This window comes from Somniosus microcephalus, chromosome 16 (genome assembly GCF_052327205.1).
Source record: "Somniosus microcephalus isolate GS21.2 chromosome 16, FLI_Smic_1.0, whole genome shotgun sequence".
Lineage (NCBI taxonomy): Eukaryota > Metazoa > Chordata > Chondrichthyes > Squaliformes > Somniosidae > Somniosus > Somniosus microcephalus.
Window position 1 is genome coordinate 28,572,052 of NC_141002.1, and position 17,086 is coordinate 28,589,137.

The 17,086-nt window shown below is 46.4% G+C and overlaps 1 protein-coding gene across 10 annotated transcripts in view; it reads left to right on the plus strand.

Annotated features, from left to right (window-relative positions):
- LOC147106041 (ataxin-7-like protein 1) overlaps positions 1 to 17,086 on the plus strand; it is a 371,841-nt gene that overhangs the window by 310,808 nt on the left and 43,947 nt on the right. For all 10 annotated transcript variants that reach the window (XR_015081322.1, XM_086008735.1, XM_086008726.1 and 7 more), the window contains 2 exons: positions 16,047 to 16,129; positions 16,488 to 16,744. Coding sequence is in view for 9 of the 10 variants with exons in the window: in XM_086008735.1 (XP_085864861.1) it covers positions 16,047 to 16,129; positions 16,488 to 16,744 (340 nt within the window). In the remaining variant the exon portion in view is untranslated. The remainder of the gene's footprint in view (positions 1 to 16,046; positions 16,130 to 16,487; positions 16,745 to 17,086) is intronic.

The window sequence follows — 17,086 nt, forward strand, 5'->3', positions numbered from 1 at the left end:
CCGGGTATGTGCCTCCAGCTGCTGTGACAGTGTGTCGAAGGAACCACCTCTCTGGCGACTCTCCTCCTGCAGTGCCGCGAGTAGTTCGACCCCCCTGGCGTGCGCTGCGGCCAGTTGCTCCACCCCCCTGGCCTGTGATTGCCCGAATGCTGCCACACTCTGAGCCAGGGACTCGATGGCGTGTGGCATCTGCTACACAACCCCCATGAACTCATGGTGGCGCCGGTCAGACGCCACCGAGATCTCTTGCAGGAGGCGCACCTCCTGGCCGAGGCCACTCTCCGGACTGGAGAGAGGACTCTGCAGCTGGGGAGAAGCCGGCCGAGCTGGCCGACCCCTGCCGCCTGCCTGGACCCCACTGCAAGCAGGATCTGCCCTCCCCTGCAACACCTCCCCCTGGCTCTCCTGCATGCCAGACGTCCCCCCTTCATTGCCATCCCCTGGCACAGCTGAGGGCTCGCCCGATGGGCCGGCTTCCTCCTCGTCCTGGACGTCCTCCTCCTCCAAGGGCCTGGCACCCGGCGCCTCAGGGACCACCTCCTCCTCAGCAGCTGAAAGCAGGAAGGCACAAGAGTAGCTTTAAAGTGAGGACAGGGCGTCAGCGAGGGACGCCTGAGCGGTGGCATTATGCGCATTTGTCCGTCAGTGGGAAAGGATTTAGATCGGAAGCACTAGGGCAACGAGAGAGCTGCAAGCGGTCATCTCCTTACCAGTGGCTCCCAGCACAGGGTCCGCATCCCCGATGGCTACAGGGCCAGTCACCCGGGGACGCAGGAGTCCAGCGACGCTCTCCTCCAGAGCACTTAGAGCCTGGTAGTGGGGCCGTCCACCACCGGTCTCCACCCGGCTGCGCGCATTTCTTGCCAGCTTGGCTTGCAAGAGAAAGGACGGACTCTAAGTACAGTGTGGTGCCCTGTTGCTGTGTGTACTGCCTCCCATGGTGGAATAGCCTGGCCAGTGTGGTCAGTGCAGAAAGTGCTGTTGACGATCATGCCAGTGGCATTGCTGCGTGAGGAGGGCTGCCCATTATGCCTTTGAGGTCCCTTTGCCCATAGTGTGAGGCTCACATGCAAGGATGAGGAGGACAGTGGAAAGGGTACTCACCTTCACCAGCCGACAGAGGTCATTGAACTTTTTGCGGCACTGGTCCGCAGTCCTGGGCACATCTGAGTTTGAGGAGACCCTGCGTGCGATGCTCCTCCAGGCTTTCCTGAACTCTCTCCTGGGAGCCTTTCTGCCATTGTCCGGGCACAAGATGGGTCTTCTCTCCTGGACAGCATCAATCAGCACCCTCAGTGCATGGTCTGAGAAGCGCTGGGCTCTTTCACGGGCCATCTCCATCTGTCCTGGCGCTATTTTGTCCCACCAGCACTGTTGAGGCCTAGCAGCAGGGCTCCAGTGTGCAGGGCGTGGCAGCAGTCAAAGTTGACCCTTCCCCCTTTAAGAGCAGGCCGGCGTCAGGGTGTCTGCTGTCAAGCAACACATGACCGCACCTGCGCTGCGCCCGGCATCGGCGTTATCAGGCCGCAGCGCCGGTTTAGCGCCGGAACCGAGCATTGCAACGCCAGTTTCAGCGCTCGCCAAAACTCTTGGCCAAATCCACTGAATTTCGGCGCGGTTGCCTGCAGTTTCCGGCGGGCGCTAAATTTACCGAACGCCCGACTTTAGCGCCCCAAAATTGTGCAAACTGAATTTCTAGGCCCACGTATTTAATCCCCCTAACACTAAGGGTCAATTTATCATAGCCAATCAACCTAACCCGCACATCTTTGGACTGTGGGAGGAAACCGGAGCACCCGAAGGAAACCCACGCAAACACGGGGAGAATGTGCAAACTCCACACAGACAGTCGCCCGAGGCCGGATTCGAACCCGGGTCCCTGGCGCTGTGAGGCAACAGTGCTGTGATCTGTCATAGTATCACCGTGTCACATGGCAAACCGATTGTTGGGGTATGTGACCTATTTACAATTGAAGTCAGAAGAGATTATGCTAAGACCATAAAGTATTAAAGATACTGTATTTGGAGTAGTGTGCACAGTTTTGGTAATTGCATGTAGGAAGAGACAGGCACATTTGGAAAGGGTTCAAACAAGGATTACAAAGATGTTCCCGTGTCTTAAATCAACAACCTGCAGAGACACACACAAGAGGCCAAACGTGAACTTGTTGGAGGGAAAATAAAAATAAAACATGGGCCTAGAAATTCAGTTGTTAGCGCCAGCCGCTAGCGCCTTAGGAGGAGGAGAAGTGGGGCGCTAAGCGGCTAGCGCCCGGGCGCAGCGCGATCTGCGCCTCTCGCGAACTTCACTCAAGATTTAGCAGCGGCGCTAAACCGCAGCGCACGCTCAGCTGCGCGCGCAGGTCGTGACGTCATTTCATGGTGCAACGGCCTTGGTGCGCCCCGAACCGGAACTTCAGTGGCGCCGCCCTTCTTTGCGCCTGGCACCCCCAGCGACTGGTAGAGGGGAACGGTTCCCAGTCGCTGCGGGGCGCGGGGGGCGCTATTTAAAGGGGACTCCTCCTGCATTATAAGTGGCAGCCATTTTGTGCCAATCCTTCTGTGTGAGAGACGAATATTTGGAGAGAGACAAAGGCAGAGAGCTTTCTGCTTTGACTCAGCGCTCGCACAGGTACTTCTGGCTTCAGGCCAGAGCTTTGCACTTGGATTTAACTTGCAGTGCCATAGCCTTGAGTCACCACATATAATGGGGGCTGCAGTGGGTGGAAACGTTGGCTTTCTGCATTGCATTCAAAGGGATCAGAGACGCAGTGAGAGAGTGCCAGTCATGGCCAGACGGAGAAGGGCCAACAGGCGTCGGCACAGGAGGCCTTACCCACCCAGGGTATACCGCCAACAGTTCTCATATCTGAACATGTCTGAGGAGCAGTGTGTTCGGAGGCTGCGATTCAGAAGGGAGGTGATCACTGAGATCTGCCACCTGCTTCGCAGAGATCTGCAGCCACAGCTGAGGAGCAGGACGTCTCTGTCGGTGGCAGTGAAGGTGACAGTGGCTCTCAACTTCTATGCCACCGGCTCCTTCCAATCCGCTAAGTGGGGACATTGCCAACATCTCCCAGTTCGCGGTACATTGCTGCATCCGCCAGGTAACCAATGCCCTTTTCAGAAGGAGACGTCAGTACATCTCCTTCCCCATGACCCTGGACAAGCAGCAAGAGCGTGCAATGGGATTTGGAAGAATAGCGGGCTTACCCATGGTCCATGGCGTAGAACTGATGAATCAGCAATGGTCAGGCCTTGCTTCAGGGCTGCAGTGTGCAGGGCATGGCAACCAAACAAGTCGACCCTCCCCCTTTAAGAGCTGACCGGTGCCAGCGTGTCTGCCTTCATTCAGAAACTCGCCGCACCTGCGCTGTGCCCGCCCTCGGTGTTAGCGCCTCGGCACGCCGGCTTAGTGCCTTATGATAGTCGTGCATCGCCTGCTTTAGTGCAGCAGCAACCTCTTGGGGCGATGCAACTGAATATCAGCAAAGGTGGCGCTAAGTTGCGCTGGGCGCTAAATTTAGCGAACGCCCGGCTGTAGCGCCCCAAACGTGGCTATACTGAATTTCTAGGCGATGGTTTCTAAGTGGAGTGTTTGAGATGTTCTTCATGCTGAATCACAGAAAGAGAACTCGGGGATGTGATTGTAAAGTACCTGAAGTTAAATCTAATCTGAAGACTTCATTATTTTATTCTTACAGTTTCTAACTTACGGAATAGATTACTGCTGATTGAATAAAGGACAGATTGATAATCAAAACACAGATTAACAAATTAATGAGTGAACAGGTATTAGAGGGATTCAAGCTCAGTGCCAGAAAGGAAGATAAAATTGATTGGAGAGGGTCTCGTGCATACATATGAAAAGTTCAAGGAAAATTGGCTGAGTGGCCATTCCTTCCACAGCAATCTCACCAGGCTGGAACAGTTAGGTGAACATTGTTGAACTAATATAATTATAATGTACGATAGCAAAATACTGCAGATGTTGGAAATCCGAAATAACAACAGAAAATGCTGGAAAAACTCAGCAAGTCAGGCAACATCCGTGGAGAGAAATTTGAGTTGACGTTTCGGGTTTGACCCTTCTTCAATTATAATGTATGTTTACAGCTAGGAAGGTGTGGATTAGAGGCAAAAGAACAGCAGCTATTTCACTGCAATATCTGATTTTTTTACCCCCCACTTCCCATACATGTACACACATTGTTCCGAGTGGTATTCTGAACATACTATGTATATGATGCAGTTTGCAGCAAGAATGTCACTTACAGGCATTTGGAATTCGTCGTGACAACCATTCCAATTCAATGAACAGATATATTGCTAAGATTTTCAAAGTGTTTTGATGTTTATAGATATCTTGAAACTGAAAATATGTTTACCAGCAATAAGCTAATGTTGCTCAACTGAATATGCCATAAATCTAAAAATGTGGTGGTACGTAACATTGAAATGACTTTTGCTTAAAATATTATCGAGATAGATTTCAGCATATTTTCAAAAGTAGCAACGTTATCTAAAAGACTGTTTGGAATTGTGTTGCATATCAACAGGAAGTGATTTTGAAATGTTTCCTGAAACATCTAGATCCATTTCTTGTCAGTTTGACAAAATTTGAAGTACGTTTTACAAGATGTATATATCTAAGAAGAAACTCCTACCTAGAGAAGGGCAGTTGTCTGGAGAGCTAAATATACCTTGAAAACCTCTTCAAGATAGCATCAGCTGTTGATTGTTGAATATGGTTTATGTGTATAGTGCAAAGTAAAGTTATTTAATTTGCCCATTACCTATGGTTGGCACTGAGTTAGCTGATGGTACCTGGGTATGTAATGTTAAAAATTGCCTCAGCATTTGAGGAGAATAATCAACCAACAATACTGCACCTGATTGCATTACCACAACCACTGCTGGAAGTACTTGTGTTTATATGTTTGATGAGGACCGGATCAGGGCCAGTAGTGAGGCCCTACATGGTTCACTAACCTACCGACACTCGCTCTCTGGGCTTGCATGTTGAGAATTCCCACTTGGATGAGGTACCATAGTGCCTCGAGTGCCTGCAACAATATGTCCCAGCCTGAGTGAATGCCTTGACGACTGGAAGGGAGAAAAAAGGGAACAAAGGTAGCTGGGCATTAACAATGCTACTGGTTTGTGATTTTCACGAAAAGATGGGCTGGCAAAATGTGATCCCCCAAGCCATCAATAACAAAGCCAGAATCCCATGTAATAAAAGCTGAATTTGAGTTGTTCAGTGTGTAAATGGATGGAGTTAGAGTGCAAGTAAACATTCTAGAATAAAATGGAAATTAATTTTTTTTCTAGCACCATTAATGAATAGCTCTGGCTACCTGTACAGCTAATACATAGGCCCCGATTTTCGGGCAGCTGTCGGGCGGCTTTTCATGCGGCCGTGGTCCGAAAATCACGGAAAAAGCGGGTCAGGACCCCCCCGCCTGATTCCCCGCCCCGTCCGACTTTCAGACCGCTGTTTCCACGCGCCCCGCTTCAGTCCCACCCGCCGCTGGCGGGACTGCTCGTCGGCACACTAATCACCAATGATCACCTTGTTAAGGACGATTTTCCCGTGCCGTTGTGACTTTGGGGCTTTCCCCTCCTGAAACCTGCCTGCGGGGAACCCCGCCGATGAGAGCTGGCGTGGAAACAGCTGGCTTGCTTGCTTGCAGCAGCAGGTCGCTGAGGGCTGAAGATATTTAAAGAGGCAGCATTTGCAGGCTGCAGGACCTTGTTGATCAAGGCTTGGGGGAACTATTTGAAGCCTTAGGAGCAACTGCAGAAAGTTGGAGCCTCACACACTTCTTCAGTGTGAGCTCCTGGGAAGCCCCTCTCACCACCCTAACTCAGGACCTCCTCAACCGAGGCATCTGCTAGAAGCATGGGAGGCCTTTGGCACCATCCCTTCCTGGCATTAGAGGATCTCCAACAGCAGAGGTGGCAGCAGCAGAACCAGGAACAGCAGGATGATTACCAGGAGCGCCAGGCTGCTGCTCACTCACCTGAAGCTGCACAAGCCAGAAGGGGCCAGCGCTTGGAAGTGGCTTGAGAGCACCTTGCTGCGCTTTAGGGGGCCAGTGGGACCCGTTTCTGCACTGGCAGTCCTACTCAGAAGGACTTCCGTGAAGGTCTGGTTTCTCTGTTCAACAGATGGCCAACGCTCCTCAAGAGATGTCATTCTCTTATGAGCACTCACCATGTTTTCCGTATGCTGGCGAGTTATCTCCTCCATGGAGGTTGCCAACCTTTCCATGGTGCTGCGTTCATGCACCAATGACTCCACAAAGGCTCTGCTCATGGTCGCTATGGACTCCTCCATTCGCTCCACACTCGCAGCGACCCTGGAGACAAAACCTGCCAGAGACTCCTGCATCTGTGCATGGAGATCCATCACCTCTTCTCTTGCGGATGGACCCAGAGGCAGAGGGTCGAGATGCAGCGCAGCTGAGCTGAGGTGGCAGAGCCCTGCGCCCTCCGACGAGGACTCTCCACTGCTGTCCCTGTCTCCAGAATCTGCTGAGGCTCACTTGTGAGCTGTGAAACACCAGGTGACAACACTACTCTATGTCCCAAAGGTCCCCCCGAGGTGTGAGTGTCTGCGCTGGTGCTGGGTGCGCTTACTTCTGCTGACGCTGCACCCTCAGAGGTTGGAGCTTCCTCTGAGGAGTCTGGCTGCACAGCCTCTTCCTCCTCCACAGTGAGGACGGGGGCTCTGGATGGTACTGTGGGGGGAGTAAAGGAAGGAGTTACAGATGTAATGCCAAGGTTCCTCTGGTGACTCCCAGCGAGTTGGCATCTGCTGACACCTGCATCCATGCAGCATTGGTCTCAGTGGGAGGCCTCTTCCCCCCTGACCTAGGGAAGAGGACCTCCCTGTGGGCCCTAACCCCATCCAATAATGCCTGCAGTGAAGCCTCGTCGAATTTGAAGGCAGCTCGGGGTCTGGCACTGGCCACAGCTGCTGCAGGCTCCTCTGCCATCCTGTATGGTTCATTTGGAAGCCTTCAGAGGATGCAGTGCTTGCCATGGACCTTGAAAGCACCACGAATGATGACATCATACTGTGGGGATTTCTAACTCGATTTAGACAATTAGCAAGGCTTCCCACATGCTGGGAATTAATTGGCCAATTGAGGGAAAATTGCGTGGGGCTGGCTGACACTTTTTTATGTGTGTCAGAAACCCCACATTCGGGGAAATCCGACCACTTCCCACACAAGCCGAAAATCGGAGCCATAGACTTTAAAGCTGCTTTAATTTACATACAATTATCTCTATCTGGCTATCTATTTTAATAGATTAATATGGTATGCCTAGCATGCAGATGCCACACTTTGTTATAGATACAAAACAATCTTAAAATGCTAGCTATTTCTGACCTGCAGCCTGAAACTGCCAAAGACATTTCAATTTTCTAACTTCCCTGGCTAAACAACAATTAAATTCTGGTTAACCGGAGCCTCTGTTTACTTAACAACAATTATGGACTTAAATTGACACATTTACACCTTAGCAGAATTATACATTGTGCATTCCATGGTATGACACCCCTGTCCTTATGAAACAGCGCTTCACCTCATTTAATGTAAGCAGTGCCACAGAAGATCTGTGGAAGTGTGTATGTCCATAGAAAATGCAGGAAAATTGACCATTGTGTTGCCCACAATTTGTTGATAAGTATAAGTGTTGTTTTTATATATGGATAGAGTAGGAAGAGAGATTTCAGAAACTCGCTCCACAGAGTGATTTAGTGGCCAGAGCCTGCAACTATATCAAGACAGTTGAAATTAGAAAATTAAATGAGAAATGTTGACTTAACAATTTACAATAGTCAATGCTTAACTTTGAGCAAAAATAATGACACCAGGGAGTAGGATTTGCAGCCGGAAGTACGTGCCGTACACAAGAGTTTGATTAGTATCTATCAATGCCTGACTAAAAACCTTAGGTTTGCATTCACTTCCTCTTTGTACAACTTGACCTCCCATTGTCACATTTTTGTCTCACTTTTGTATCGGCTTTTTCCCGTTATAAATTCCCATGTCCACATTTAGAATGGGTTTTTGTCTGCGTATATCCGTCATGCCATGAATTATACATCTGGCCACCGGGTTCTCATAAATTACTCAAAATAGGTTATGAATTTTTTTTTATCTCTATCTATAATGTTCAAAAGAAGGGTTTGAATTAAAAAAAATTTAAATGCATATTTTGCAATAACCTGATTAAATTTATCCATTGAATTTTTATGCCTTTTCATGTCTTCATTGAAGGTTTTACTTGAAGGCAAACGCCTTTCCCAAAAGCCTGGGCTTGGACTTGATAGTTTTACCCAGAGCTGTGAATCTATGAGCTGAATTTGGATTGTGCAGTCTTACCATGTTCCATGAACCTATTTTCCTCAGAATCCATCAGTGCTGTTTAATCAAGTGTGCTGATGTGGTGGAATATATCTCTTTAGCCTCCAGTACATATCTGCACTATCCTTTCTTCAAATAAGTGTGAAAAACAAAAAGACAAATTTCAAAAGCTTTATTGAGATAAAATTTATATTTTTTTTAATAAAAGGGAGGTCGCCTGTCTTTGTATGCGAGAATTAGAAAAACATCAGGGTACTATTTATACACCTGTTGTAGCTTTTGTTTTGTGTTCTGTAAACTCCACGCACCTTGACGGGAACATTGACACACAGAAAGACACCAATGGCCAGAAATGCAGGCTGCTTCTAATTTGATTTCTTTTTTTTTTAAAAACAAGTTGAATTTGAAAGCAAACAAAGCCTCTGAGGGAAACAAATATGAAGGTTGGATAGGAGGTGATTGACTGTAGAGCAAAAGGAGGGGAAGATAAATGTGTTGAGTGGGTAGTTCAGAGGGGAAGAGGTGGAGTAGCGATGGGGGTGGTAGGAAGGGGAAGATATAGTGGGAAGATGAATTGATAGGATGCAGGAGAGAGGGAGTAGGGAAAGCATGAGTGATTTGGAGGGGATGGGTAGGGAGCCGCTGAGAGCCACATTTTCCCCGCAATCCCTTTCCAAATGCAGCCTACATACATTGGTAGCTTTTCTTCCCATCGCACCATGCCAAACCACCTTCCACTTCAAACCTGAAAGAAAAGAGAAAAAGACAGTGAAGCAATAGATGGCAGAGCAGGAAGCAAAAAGGAGAGCAAGCGGAACGAAGAGAAAAGAGAATGAGAGACAGGAGCAGAGGAGGGATAGAGATACAGTGACGTGAAGGCATCAGAGACCGATAAGCGAGTGGCCATATTCTTCGACTGATGAGTATAACGGCAGGGAAAATTGACTAATATATTAGAAATCTTGCGTCTGCATGTAATTTCTGTCTGCACAGCTTGGTTCCTTTTGTCACGTTTTTGGCAACTTTTCCTGTAACAAATTCCGATATCCACATTTATAATCAGTTTTGCTATGTCAGCTTATTACCTTGCTTATGCAACCTGGCCCCTGGGGTTCCCACAGATTGCTCAAATATTTTTTGTATCTTTATTATCTGATTTTTTTTACTGTCCAAAGTAAGGGTTTGAATAAATTGGGGGGGGGGGGGAGAGGGAATCAAAAAATTATATACTTCACAATAATTTGATTAAATTTATCTATTGAATTTTTTTTTATATCTTCCAGTAAAAAATTTATTTGATGGCCTCAGCCTCTCCCTCAAGCCTGGGCTTGGAGTTGATATTTTTGCCTAGATCGGTGACTCTGTGAGCCGAATTTAGTTTGTACAGTCTGAGCATAGCATTGTACAATACCTAATTCTGAGGATGCAGCTGGACCATTCAGTCAGCTGTACTGATGGAATATTTTTCTAAGTTCCTAGCGCTTTCTGCTTTTATAGACAAGTTATAAAGCCTTGAGATAAAATTTGTGACAGAGCAAATATGACCGTGTCATGATCAGATACTTGTAGGTTTAGTTCTGTGTTCGCTAAAATTTCAATCAGCATATCAAGCTGAGGGAGATGAAGGGTTGGAGAGAGACAGAAATTTGGGTCAGGGAGTCAGGTTGGAGAAACTCCTTGTTTGTTTGTTTTTTGTTCAGTTTTCAAAAAAGGCACCAGTTGAATTTTGAAGCTAACTAATCATCTTACCTGTGTTTTGTTGACAACAAAATGCTTATCAATGTTACATTTGTGAACAAAAATTCTAATTTCTATCACCCATGAGAAAGGGAGAAAAAGAGAGAGGGGGAGAAAGGCATACAGTTTATTTTCTCATACTAAAATGATTTTGAAAGAAGTTGAATTTTAAAAGCAAACAAAGCCTTTAAGGGAAACATAGAAAGGGAGGTTAGGAGGGAAATAAGGTGAAGGCGAGGGGTCATTTGGCCTCTCATCACCAATTCTTAGAGGAGAAAGTCGGAGTGGGGGGAGAGTGGATGAGGTCTACGGGTTGAGGTGAGTGACAATGGAGGAAGGGGAGGGCAGGGTATAGGGGCTGATTGGTACTTCAGAGGGATAGAGGCAAGGGTAGTGATGGGTGTGAGGGGATGATCACAAGAGGTTGTCGAAAGGACAATGGGTAGGGAATACTATGGGAGAAAAAGAGGTACAGAAAAGCAGGAGTGATTCAGGGAGGAAATTGAAAGGGAGTTGCTGGGGTCTACATTTTCCCTGAAACCCTCATCCTAAATGCAGTCTTCAGCCATTGGTTCTTTTCCCCATCATGCCATCCACCACCTCTCACCCAAGAGAAGAAAAAAAGAGAGAAGCAAAAGGAAGAGTTAAGCGGAGAGAAGCGTAAGAAAGAGACAGAAACAGCAACACAAAGGCAATGAGCATACTCTCCAACTCCATAGGAGAGTGACTAGTATATATATATTAAAAACTTCTGTTAAGAGCCACACATACTTCCTGTAATACCTTCATGGCACACTTTGTTGATTTGACAGAACAGAATTTGACTTATTAGGTCACCCTAAATCTGTGGCCCATATAATACATTGTGCATTACATAACGTAGCATCCCTGTTATAAAGCAGCTTATCTTCCAATTCACCGTGAGCACTCTCATGGGAAATCTGAGCGTGTGTGTGTGTGTGTGTGTGTCTATGTGTACAGTCTTGTGTCTGCTGAGCATCTGTCATGTCACAAATCAACGTTTCGCACAGTGATGCAAAAGCAAGATAGTATTAAAAAGAATGCAGTCATTGGGCTGGTGCCAAAAATTTACACGTCGTTGCAACTGCCCTCCTTTTGACCTCCGCAGTTTATAAATAGCTGTAACTACCTGCATTGGTCTGTTTAGAGCAGGAGCCTTAAAGGAACAAACCAAATGAACAGCTCAATATTGTAAACATGTGCCAGACCCCAGGACACCTGTCAGTTGCACCACAGGGATCTGTTGATACAAGTCAAAACTCCAAACAAAGAGGTGGGCGTAAAGAAGCCATTAGCTATCATTCACAGGAATAATTCAAAGATGCCAATGTAAACACATCATTTGGTCTATACCCACTGAATTTTTCACGTGATCTGATTGGACACTGCAGTCGTTGCTATAAAAGTTTACACAATAGCAATCGGTCAAAGTGAAGAAGAGGGATGCCAGGCAAGTATACCTGAAATAGACTGTTGTACGTCCACCGTTACCCACGGATCCCTATCTACAGGCAGAGCCAAATGTATCTTGGCGTGTCTGAGCAAACCTACCTTCTCGGGTCGTGCTTTACGCAAGAGGCTGTGAACGAGCTGTCCCGTCTGCTGGAAACTGACTGGCTGACTTCTTCACCAGGATAGCACTGCCAGCCGCTGTTGTGATCACTGCAGCCTTGAACATTAGCCTCTCCTGGTTCTCTCTCGCAGCCACAGAACATCAGTCAATCTGCATTAGCAGAGGTAACAACCAAGTGACCGATGCATTGCTTGTCAGCTCAGGAAATTTCCCCATTTTCCCCATGGACAGCAAGCAGCAAAATAAGAGGGCATTGCATTTTTTTTTTTGCATGGCAGGTAGCCGCAAAGTCCAGGATCTCATTGAGAGCAATAATGTTGCCCAGTTGGCTCCTGCACGCTATTCCTTTCCCTTTATGAACTGAAAGGACTTCCACTCCATCAATGTGCAGGTCATCTGTCACCTTCAATATACAATTATGCAAGTGAATGCCTAGTTCCCAGGCGTAAGGCATAACTTTTTCATTTTAAGGCAGTTTATGCTTCTAGGATTATTTCAACCAAAGCAGAGTTCAAGGATGAATCCACTGCCTTTTGCGCCCTGGCTGATGCCACCTCTGCGACAGCCATGAATAGCAGTAGAGCACAGATACAATGAACAGCAGCAGAATGCAGCCACCAGCATCATCACTGAGCACGCAATAGGCAGCATGAAGCAGCCTTAACAGATCTGGGTGCACCGTACCATACAGCCCCTTCCAAGATTATCATTGTGTGCGTACATGCTGCACAACTTTGCCATTCAAAGAAGTATAACCATGGAGATGGTGGAGGAGGAAGACATCCATCCACCGCCAGGAGCTGAGCAAGATGAAGATAAACATACGACAAGATGTTCCCACTCAGTCAATTAACAATCCTCTCCGCATTTGCATCATGCTGTGGACAAATACATCTTTCCCAAAGTTGGCCATTTCACTAACTGATTTACCGTGGATCCCATTCCTTTCGTCTGCTAAACCGTATATGACACCATCCCAGGAAAACTCTCTGGAAACCACCGAAATAAATTGCAGCCAAACCACATCCCTCCAAATGCTCAATGCAGGTGTATTTAGAGTGTTTTACCTTGGTGCTTCCCTTTGGTGTATGTTTTGTGTGTTCCAGTTCCGCTTAGGTGCTGCCCCAGTGTTGAGTAAATGAGGTGGCCAATTGGCTCCACCACATTCGCTGTTGTTACGGATACATTGTCCTACTTGCTTTCTCTCAAATCTTGGGACGTCATGTTGTGTCACCCCGAGAAGCAGTAGCCTTATCTGTGCCCAATCCAGTCATGCCTCTGCTGCTGGGCACTCCCTCACCATGACCACTGGTCTGTGTGCGGCAACTCTCTAGTCAACTGAGAACAGTGAAGCCATGTGTAATGGCTCTGACCACCCTATTTCCAGGATATTGAAACTGTACAAGTTGTAGATTGGAGTCCAGGGCCTCTGTAGCAGCAGTTCTGAGCATTCACACAAGACATTTCAACTGGCTTAGCACTACTGTCACTGGCGGCAATGCTCGAGAGCTCCCTAGAGTTGCAGTATGTTTCATGGGTTGACTGTAGTGATGGGAATCTGTCTTACGTAATTGCACAGATGTGGCTAATGGGCTCCACACTTGCCGTCCGACCGTGCAGGAGGTGGACAAACCCTCTAATGAATGAAGAAAACAGTGGAGCTCCATATCATCCTTCTTTTAAACTTGAGTCTCAACTTCAGAAATCAATGGCTGAGCAGCTGAGAGAGGACACAAGCTGGCCCACCTGGCCTTCAGGTTCTGCTCCTTCTAAAACGTCAGGCTTCGCTCAGTGGTAACATTCTGGACTTTGAAACTGAAGGTCGTGGGTTCAAGTCCCACTCCAGGGACTTGAGCAGATAATCTAGGCTGACAATCCAGTGCAGTACTGAGGGAGTGCTGCACTATCGGTCTTGCTGTCTTTCGGATGAGATGTTAAACCGAGGCCCCTCTGTCCTCTCGGGTGTACGTAAAAGATCCCACAGCACTATTTGGAGTTCTCCCCGGTGTTATGGTCAACATTTATCCCTCAACCAACACCACTATAACAAATTATCTGGTCATTTATCGCATTGCTGTTTGTAGGAGTTTGCTGTGTGCAAATTAGCTGCTGTGTTTCTCTACATCATAACAGTGTACTTCAACTGTACTTCATTGGTTGTGAAGCACTTTGTGATGTGTTGAGGACATGAAAGATGCTATATAAATGGAAGTTCTTTTCTTTGCCATCACCACCTGTAGCTCCTCATTCATAATGATTCATCTGGTACACCTTCCTGTAACTCACTGTCTAAATCCCTTAGGATGGATATACCTCTGCTGGTGCTTGTATCGGAAGGAGTGACTGTTACAGGGTGCTGCCATTCTTGGAAGGCACTGGGACCTGTCACTGTTTGCTGTGACACATCTACAGAATGCGAAGAGCAACATAAGTTAAGTTGCTGACTGCATGACACCACTTTAAATATTCATTACTTGAGAATAGACTGTGCAACCTGGCCTTGTCCTTGAGTGTATGCCTGTGGGACAGTGAATGAGTGCATGGGTAGAGTGAGATGGAAGAACATGAGAAAGATGGTAATGGTCTAGAGCTCGGGGGAGACCTTCAGTTTCACCCTAATGTACTCCGTCTATGCCCTCTGGCCCAATGGTCTCCAAGATGGCATCTTCAAATGCAGTCAAGGGCTTGATCTTTTCATGGCCCACTTCCAGTGCAAGTTTGCCCTCTTCTATTATGTGACATCACAGCCTGCAATCAAAGAAGCAAACTTGAGAGGTTAGAAGTGAGAGACAAGTGGCGATCCTAAAGCCCATCGTTGGTGTCCTTTCATATGTAAGCATCATATAGAAGGATTTTATAGGGTTAAACTCTTTCAGGAAGTAAATGTGGGAAGAGTTACGGGTGTGAGTTGCTGCTGCAGAATCAATGTGCATTGTAAGCAATGAACGTGGACTCAAAGGTAGTGTGAGGGGGAGGAAATGCATTGTAGCATACGGACTGCCCAGCTACTTAGCATAAGGTAACGGTTGTTATTTTAAAATATCTCAAAATCTGAAGTTTTCGGTAAAAATAATTAGGAAAGTACATTGACTTGGTATTTTACTTCTGTGAAAGATATCTGACACATAACAGTACTAAAGTGAGGAAGTTATGCTAAACCCTTATAAATCATTGGTTAGGCCTCAAATGAAGTATTGTGTCCAATTCTGGGCACCACACTTTAGGAAGGATGCCAAGGCCCTGGAGGGGGTGCAGAGGAGATTTACTAGAATGGTACCAGGGATGAGGGATTTCAGTTATGTGGAGAGACTGGAGAAGCTGGGGTTGTTAGAGCAAAGAAGTTTAAGGGAAGATTTAATAACGATGTTCAAAGTTATGAAGGGTTTTGATAGAGTAAATAAGGAGAAACTGTTTCCACTGGCAGGTGAGTCGGCAACCAGAGGACACAGATTTAAGAAAACCAGAGAAGAGATGAGGAGAATTCTTTTTACACAGCGAGTTATGATGATCTGGAATGCACTGCCTGAAAGGGTGGTGGAAGAAGATTCAATAGTAACATTCAAAAAGGAATTGAATATATACTTGAAAAGGAAAAATTTGCAGGGGAGTGGGACTGATTGAATAGCTCTTTCAAAGAACTGGCATTGGCACGATGGGCCGTATGGCCTCCTTCTGTGCTGTATGATTCTATGATAATGTAAGCTCAGAATGAACAACAGTAATTTTACTGTTACAAATGCAGGTGGTAGGTGATCACCTTGTATCTCTGTGGTGACTGTTTTCAGTTCTGCATGCTCTGTTGTGCCTGCTTCATGCATGATGGATTTGATCGTTGCTTTTCAACTGAGCCTGTGTGTGGAGATGTATTCCACCGGGCATTGATGTGATCCTGTTCGTGTCAGCGCGGAGTCCAACTATATGGCATGTCCACATCTAAAGTGTTGTGGCTGGAAAGTGAAGGAGCTACAGTGATTGAACGAGCATTCCCGGCTACTGGTTCATGACTACACAAAAAAGAGATCCATGCAAAAAGGTTAAACAAATAATATGAGCAGTTTACAAGTTTGAAGTGGAACGCTTGACAGCTGTTTGAACTTGCCTAATGCATCTCAGTTCAGATTTGTAGGCTCAATAATGCTTTATATTAAGCAGAACATTAACAAACGAGATCACTTGGAGCATTTTGCCTCAGCTGGAACATTATAAACCTTTTGTGATTTTTGTGTGTTTTTTTTAATTGACTCAGCCGTAGATATTGTGGGAAAATCTCAATTTGTCTGGTCGTGATCAACAGTCACTGTACTGAATGCAATTTATTCTCATTTCAACAGAGAGGGAATTTGACCCCAACAGACATTGTGGTGTTATGGATCCTGAGACAAAGAAACCATGTACAAGGTCACTCACGTGCAAGGTATTCCTTTTGCTCAAAATGATTGGCTGACTTATTTTTCGATATTTGTATTGGAATTTTTTTTAGAAAGGAAGTATATTTTATAGCCTGTTATTGTGTATGCATGTAAAAATGCATGTGCGTATCGATGGTATATCATTTACTTAGAATTTGAGTTTGAAGTCATTATCAACAAAACGACACCCACTGCACATCAAAAATGTTTGAAGTGGTTTGAAACCTTTCAACATTATAGTAAGGCACAATATTTACAACTAAGCTAATCCTTCCAAGCTACCTCATGATTGCAAGCATCATTTTGTCTCAAGACACTGTATCTGGTATTCCTTTCATATTTTTTATTCTGGTTTCTGCACAGACTCATTCACTTAATCATCGGAGAGCAGTGCCGGGCCGAAGGAAACAATTTGATGTTCTTCTCGCTGAACACAAAGCTCGCTCCAGGGAGAAAGAAACTGTGAAAGACAAGGAACACCTACAAGTGTCAAAGGAAACTCATCAGAGCCAGTCAATGCCTACACAAGAGCAGATCACAGGATCGTTAACAAACTCTGGTTTGGAGCCTAAGGTTACATCGCCAGCAAAATCTAGACCGCTGAATACTGCCCTTGCTAGGTGAGTTGCGACATGATTTAATTGTTTGTTTACAATTGTCAACACTGCTGCTGTAACCGCTCAACAAGCTTATCCATTGATTGCAAGCTGCACCATGTATCATGTGTATATGCTTCTGCTTACAATGGCATTCTGAGTTTCAAAGGAAACTGGAGTGCACATTCACCTATTGGCATGAGTCTCCCGGCCCAGGGCTAGCATGAGTAAACTCATGCCACTAAACAAATGGAGCCGTTTCAATATACATGAAGTTGTGTTGTGCATTTTACTCCAGGCACTCTTATCAGCTCCAGCTATTAGACCGGATCAGACGCAACATTACTCCAGCACACAGGCATGTAC